Below are 7,790 nucleotides of genomic sequence, written 5' to 3'. Positions count from 1 at the left end.
GGAGAGACTTGGGTGCCTAAAAATGGCCTTTACAGTGTTAAGCAGGGGTATACCTGAGCTAGTACACAAGAAATGCTGACAAGAATGTCTGATTCCCACCTCTTTTCTAGACTTAGGTGCTTGATTACAGTCCTGATTTTGACACCTAAACCAGACTGAATTCAGATCTTAACATCCATCCCCACCTCCAACTTAGACCCTTAAGCACTCCATTTCACTGGCCAACTGATCCATCCATAGTTTTTAAAAACAGGATCATTAGGGTGGTGGCAGTGCCCACCATTTATGCAAAGCCTAGTACTTTACCCAGGAAATGGGACATCTTGGCTATATGCCTTCCCCAGCCTAAGAAACCTACTTTCCTCTGACCTTGATGGTAGGGAGGTGGGAAAAGGCTTTTTGAAGCTGTGCCATGGCACAGCAAAGAATGCAAGTTCCCTAGGGTCAGACAATGAATAAGGAAGAGGAAACATGTTTCTGTAGCCATTTGATAAGAGTGTTCATTTGTCCAATCACTCCTTAACACAGAGAGATGCAAACAATTCTGGGAGGAAGGATCAGCACCCAAAACTTCTCAGTCCTACAGGAACATCTTTGTTATTAGAGGCAGGGTGCTACAAATAAAAAAAGAAATTGCCTATCTTGATATTTATCTTTTTATTGAGCTTCTTCATCATATTTTAAACTGACTTGCATCACAGTTACATATGGTTACACACATTTATTCAGTACCACAATATTCATACATGGTATTAATACTTCTTTAAAAGGTGTTAATGTTGGTGTCCTAATATTTTATCAAGTAAGAAAGCCAACTTACACCTCCTCATCTATTGCAAAGAATTAGTCAATGTATGACGGTTTTAATTAACGCTTTCCTAACACAATTTAAATTTTAAGCCCCAGACTCCACGTGAATAAGCTCTTAGAGTGTTCTGTTCTTTGTCCTGACCCATTAAGGCATATATAAATAAATATTACAACACATTGCAGCACTAAGGCAACAAGGTGCTGGATCAGGAGATAATATTGCCAAGACTCTGTTCTCAGAGGAGCTTGTTAATGTAGTACTTATTAAAAAAAAAATAAAGTAAATGAAGAGCTACCATCACGGACCAGTTGGACACAATGCTGGCAAGCACTGTGAAAGCTCTCATGCAACTCTGACCACACAAGTGCCATGTTCTAATTTTGGCTGGCAGAGCCCCAGCTATGCCAAATTCTAAGCAATTTTGTGGCAGTTGTGTGGGGTGAATTTCACCAAATGATGAAACTAATAATTCATTTCCTTTGTGGCTCAGAAAAATTTAGAAGTCCAACTCCAAGAAACAATTTATTAAGCAAAGACTAACCCAATCTAAAAGTCCAGTGTATTAGTTCATTCTAGCGCAACCGCTTAAAATTATTGTAAACACAGCAAATAATCTGGCGTATTCATACACACAACAGACAAACCCTCTTAGTCTAACTAACATACTAACACTCATACATATAGGTAATTTACATTCTACTGCGTTATCACATTCTGGGCACATTATATTTAGCGCTTGCTACGTTCCATTGCCATGCAAGTGAAACAGTTGCATATTAACATGGATTAGCACCAGAGAAGATAGTGTCTCCTTAGCACTGTCCTCACTAATAAATGGACATCACCACATAAACCAAGTACATACAAAAGGAAATCTGTAAGTTGTGAACCCTACTGAAATCCCAAAGTGCTTTTTTAAAATACAAAACTAGCATTCACCATGGCATAACCTACATGCTATTTGTAGTAGTTGCTAAAAGTCTACCCAATTTTATCATTACAATTGGAATATTATACTATGTTTCCCTAGGACTAGCATTTCATAGATTACTCAGGTTTCTGTTCAAACATTTTACATCTCATTGTCAGTCCACCTGAGTTCATTCACAGTAAGAATTAGGTTGACAATTAAAAGTGAAAGGCATGTTTGTTCTTAATAAGAAATACAAACTTTTCTTTCCCTTTTTTTTTAAAATCCTGGTATGATCTAGGTCTAGGAAAGGTAAATTTAACTCGCAGCATTTTCAGTCTGCAATCGTTCAATCAGCTGTTCAGCCTGTAAAGAGAAGAAAACATCTTTTATCTACATGGTTGACTCTCCAGTTTATTTACTATGCAAATTATTCTGGCAAATACAAGTCAAAACAATAATTGTTACATTAGAGCACACTACACTAAACAGCACTGCAAGTGCTTGCTACTTCAGACAAGACATGCAACAGACATCCTATCATATGTCTGCTTAAGCAGGTAATTCATAACTTTTCCATTACTGGAGGATTATTAGGTCAGAAGAGAGAAGGTTCTGTAGTGGTTAGAAAGTGGCTTGTTAAGAATGGGTCAATTTGACAGGATGGTTTGGGGATGTGCGAGGAGACTGGCATTAAAAATCAAATGATTTCCAAGTTGGCTGGCACTGAAGGGACAGGGTAGAGCTGTTATTTTTGCTTGCCTAGTTATTCGACTATGGCCATGAAAACAATCAGTTTCTGCTGGAGTGTCACAACCAAGGTTAAAAATCATTCCCGGGAGTTTCTCCTGGGCGAGCGACCATTCACTTTCAGTCTCTATTGAGAGAAGCCACAGCACAGTCCTCCAGCATCCCAAGGTGCTTTGCTTCACCCCCCCCAACCCTCAAGAGACCATATCATTCACTGGACTCTAGCTGAGAAGGGAGCAGAATGTGCCCCCTTCACAATCCCCACACTGTGTTGCAGGGAGAGACAGACTGTCCCTGAGCACGCTGGGCCAGCCAATCAGAGATGCACACTGCTGCCATCCATCTCCAGACAGACTGAGGGAGTCCACTGAGATGTGTGCGTAGGAGCCCCTTGTCGGTACACAGCATCAGTGCAAATCTCTGCTTTTCAGGGGTTATTGTCAACTTTACTTGTCAGCCCTATTAAGATATATTTTTTGTTTAAACCTGTATCCAAAGGTTTTATTAAAAATCACCAGCTTCTAGGGCCTAAAGGATAAACAGTTGAGGTGCCTAGGCAATGCCTTCAAGTCAGTTGCCTCACTAGAAGCAATAGCATGCTACAGGTCTTACATCCCAGACCAGGGCTGTCCAACTGCTGGCTTGCAGGTGTACATGGTCCCTAAAGAGTTAACCTCATGCCTCTGGATTCATGGTCCAGGCTCTCCCCCCACACCCCTCCCCTTCCTCCAGCTTCCACTGCCTATGACCTGGGGAACTTTTTGTTGGGGGAGGCACATGGTGTGGTGCAGTGGGAGGATCACATGGCAAGGCATGAAGCTCAAGTGGCATACAGTCTGGAGGGGCATGTGACCAAGAGGTCTGTAGCCCCTGGTCATTCAAAAGCCGGGCAGCCCTGTCCCAGACCACTGTGCAGAAACAAGGTGAAATGGCCCTTACAGTTCATTTGCAAATACAACTCGATAGTTTAATTTTGTGTTGTTTTACATTAACATGGTTCTAAATCAAGTGGCCCCAAACAATTACAATAAGGAAATATTCCAGAACATTTTTCATTCTCTCATTTGTACCACTTTAAGATGCTATAAACCAGATAATACGTCTGGGGGGGGTTTTATGCTAAAACTCCTCTGACTTCCCATTTATCTTTAGAAATCCTGTGTTAACATAAGTGCATCTCAGCAAGGGTTTTTTTTTTTTTGGGGGGGGAGGGGTTAGCACTTATGTAAAAAGGGCTGTCCCAGTTAACATGGATACATTTTAATGCAGTAGGTTCTCTTCTTACTCAGCATAACTGCAATAGCAAAAGCTTCCCCACCCTGTCCTGTGAGCTTGCCAGAAAGCTTGAAAGACATGCTACACCAGAGATGGGCAAACTCTGGCCTGTGGGCTGGATCTGGTCAGCTGTAGACTATTTCCCAGCCACCCTGGGCAGGGGTGCACAGACAGGGGATCACAGCTCTGCCCCAGCTCCAGACTAGGCTGTCACTGCTGAGAGGAGCCAGGGCACCCCTGCAAGGAGCCCGGAGCATGCAGGCTACAGATCGTGACTCTGCTCTGGTTCTGGAGCAAGCTGCCCCCATCCCAAGTACCCAGCAACTCTAGAGCAGCCCCCTGTACTGCTTTGCCATGTGTGCTGCCAGTGTGGCTCTGGCTAAGCATCCATGGCAACCCCCACCTGAGCTTTCCTAAGCAGGTGCGGCTGGGGTCTCCATGGCTTGGGCCAGACTCCATGAGGGCAGGGGCAGCTGGGAAATGGAGTTGTCTGGCTGCCAGCCAGATCAGGCATTTTGCCCACCCCTGTGCTAAGTTATTCAGTCACATGGCCAGTTCAACTTTTGGCATTTCCCACTGGAGACTAGCAACAAGAGAATTTTTTTTAAATGAAGGAGACCCTTTATTGTGGACTGAACCAAGCCCACAAAACTTTACACAATAGCTGCTGTTCAGCAGCACATAAAGCAATAATAGTTTACCAGGTGCCCTTCATATCCCATTAACAAATCTGTTCCACCCTAGCCTCACCATATATATGTGTAGTTATAATTTTAATGTGGGCCACCCACCAAATTCAAATAAAAAAAAAAGAGTATTTTCCATTCATATTTTACCACTATGTTTTTCTTAAAGGTAAAGGCCTTATCACTTCTACATTTGCTCTAAATTATTTCATCCTAAAAATTTGCATAGTTAAAAGTTATCAAAATTATGGCACCAACAGTTGGTTTGAACATGGACAATAACACTTTCTTGCAGAATATTATAAGTATCTTAAAATATGAAAAGTGTACTTTCACTTACTGTGATAAACCAGTAGGAATTGATTCTGTAAATTAACCTGGACAAGAAGCCCAGCTGACTGGCTGGGGCCAGGACATGAAGGTGTAAGTGGGAGATTGAGCAGAATGGAGGCCAATGGAAACCCATTCTTAAGAAGAAAGCAGGGAAAAAAAAAATAATACCAGTTATATTAATTTGGACATACTAAATTAGATACAGTAATAAACCATATTAAAATTGTTGGTTATTCTGAAATACAGCAGTGACTTCAGACATAGCAACAGATACATTTACAAGATCAAATACTTGCAGTTTTCATTACTTGCGTTAATGCAATCTGTAAAATAACCCTTATAACGTAAGTAGCAACTCATGTGACTTCTATCATTTCACTTTTAGCTAAGGGCAGATAGACAGCATCAGCCTATGGAACTTATTTCCTGACTCCCTTTATTTTTGTATTTATATACATTTTGTTACTAAGAAATTTTTTTTTCCAATATGATATTACCATAAATATATGGTAATATCATATAAATATATTACCATAAATGCATGGGATCTGCTCTACAGCTGGAAAATCAGCAGTCCACTGTCCCTCTCATGAAGGTGCCCTCAATCTGCTTTAACTATGGAAGGTATAGTCCCCGTATCCAAACAGGAACCTGAATAATATTTCCCAAAGCATGTAAGAGGGGGTTAAAATTATTTCAGACAAAAATGATTTTGAACACATTCAAGATGACTAGTGCAACCACAGCCAAACTGCTGGAAAACAGATTATGTTCATTACAAGTTTAAAATACTTTTGTTTAATAGTCATTCATATCATCTGTATAGGATGAGACTACAAAATTCAACTCTGCTCTGGATTCAAGGACTCCAAAGCATGCTGTTGGTACCTGGTTAAGGCAATCTTTTGAATGGTTTGTTTAACATTTTCTTGCTCTCCTTCATTTCTTGTCATGAAGGCAAACAAATTTTAGAAAGGACACCATTTCGTTACATGAGACATTTTCAGGGAAACCAAACAAGAAATAAATCTTGTACAGAATAAGGCTCTCAAACCAATTCTGCACAAAACATTTTTCAGTGTATAGTCCAATGACCATGCACTCTGAAAGAGAGCCTGTGCTGTAGTTTCAAATCCTAATAAATTCTCTATTTCAGCCAGATAACCACCATGTTGCCATCGCTGCCACTATCTGTCCAATACATATCCAATATATATATATCCAAAAAGTAAACTATATACCTTATATCATTCAAGTCAGTAAAGTTATTTCGCTGTAGGATGGTTTTTCCAACTTCCATCATTTTCTTTACTTTTAAAATGAAAAAATAAAAATAAAAAACAAACATTTAGAGTTCATGCAATGCTGTGCATTTACTAATTGCAGGCATCTAGAACATGGGAACTTTTCTGAAACAGCCCCAATTTTGGGGCTGGTCTGAAAGTGTTTTGTATAAATATTTACACTATTTAAAAACTCTAATATAATAAAAGCCTTAGTCTGCCTGTAATGCTCCGGGCCAACTGCACATGCGCCAATTGGCTGCGAGGGCCTGGAGTGTTATGGACAGAGGGGGAGAGGGAGCAGCGGCACCACGGGGCACTGGTTGGGTCCCCCTCCCCCAGTCATTCATAATGGGCAATTTGCTAGTTATCTCAATAATGTGGTACCAACAATGGAGTGAAAGCTTAAGGCACTTGAAATACAACAGTAACTCTGATCTGAAAGCAGCTCAGATTGCATCCCCCTCTCCCACAGAAGAACCCAGAAAACTGAAATAGTAAGACAAATTGGTTAACAGAACTGTGCACAATTACATTTGAAAGTTAAAACAAAAAGAAAACAGCTGTATTAACAGGTGTCTGAGATCATCTATAAAGGGAAACTAAGCATAGTTATAGCAAAATAATTACTCCATGGAGTAACTACTTTATAACGGTTACTTATATTCTGGAAGAGATGCCCACACTACAGCTTTATTGTGGAATTTGCTGGCACTAATGAATCTATAATACAGCAATCCTCTTACTCCTTTGAATAAAATGCCTTCATCTACAAAAAAAAAAAAGCAGCACTGAAAGATATAATACCGCAAATAATTCTGATCTACAATTATTTTCATTCACATTAGGAAGGACAATGGCCTTACCTAGAGGTATATGTTCTCTCTTCAGAGTCTTGCAGTTTCCTACGTGTTCCACCGGCACCACTAGATAATGGTGTGGGGCTCCAGGTCTGATATCTCTAAAGCAAACCAGATCTTCATGCTAATGGAACAAAACCAATAGAATAGTTTGTTATTAAATTGAGGATATTGGCAGTCCGCAGGTAACAATACCAGTTTTCCTGAGGCTGAACTGGCATTCATGCACTATGCTGGAATACTCTACTTACTGTAAAATGCATTTTGAATAGTAAATCAGATCTCTTATTAACTATGAGTTTGGCATTACAGGATATTCATCCCAATGATCTGCAAGGTTTTTGGAGTCAATCCAGAAAAACTTCCAAGTAGTTTTCTATTTAGCCACTCTGCAGCCATGCCTCTCAAACATCCAAATTCCAGCTCCTACACAGCTAAAAAACACTCATTATGCAGAATGAAATTTGCTTTTCCTTTTAATAAACTTTATACCACTACCTCTGTGGGCAGAGCGGGTTGTTGAGAACAGAGGATTCCACCTGTTTACAGGTTTGAGAGCTCTCAAATTGCAAAGCACTCTCTTACAGGCAGTACTTGCACACTGTGAAGGTACAACCTTGCTGTGCTAATGGATCTCTTACAAAATGTAAAGCAAATGTAATCCTTAATTCTTATAAAGCAATCCTCCAACTGCTTTACTATCTATTTATCTCCTGAATCCCTCCCTTCTAGGCATCGTTTTTATATGGATAGGTTCCAAGCTCAAATGCAGGGGATCTGTTGCATTCTAGCTTTTAAAGCTCTGACCTAATTTGCTTGCTGCCCATTAGCATCATTGCATCCACCACCGACTGAGCAAAGACTCATATGGACTTACTTTTA

At 40.3% G+C, this 7,790-nt stretch overlaps 1 protein-coding gene across 2 annotated transcripts in view; it reads right to left on the bottom strand.

Moving 5' to 3' along the window:
* Positions 1–638: 638 nt before the first annotated feature.
* Positions 639–7,790, bottom strand: part of HINT3 (histidine triad nucleotide binding protein 3) — an 8,914-nt gene continuing 1,762 nt past the window's right edge. For both annotated transcript variants that reach the window (XM_025209006.1, XM_006027728.3), the window contains exons 2-5: positions 6,915–7,032; positions 6,007–6,076; positions 4,773–4,899; positions 639–2,087 (exon numbers count right to left, since the gene is read on the bottom strand). In XM_025209006.1, coding sequence (XP_025064791.1) covers positions 2,040–2,087; positions 4,773–4,899; positions 6,007–6,076; positions 6,915–7,032 — 363 coding nt within the window. In that variant the 3' untranslated portion in view covers positions 639–2,039. The remainder of the gene's footprint in view (positions 2,088–4,772; positions 4,900–6,006; positions 6,077–6,914; positions 7,033–7,790) is intronic.

This window comes from Alligator sinensis, unplaced genomic scaffold, assembly GCF_000455745.1.
Source record: "Alligator sinensis unplaced genomic scaffold, ASM45574v1 scaffold257_1, whole genome shotgun sequence".
Classification (NCBI taxonomy): domain Eukaryota; kingdom Metazoa; phylum Chordata; order Crocodylia; family Alligatoridae; genus Alligator; species Alligator sinensis.
The sequence above is the reverse complement of the archived record's forward strand: the minus strand, read 5'-3'. Positions and strand labels throughout refer to the sequence as shown.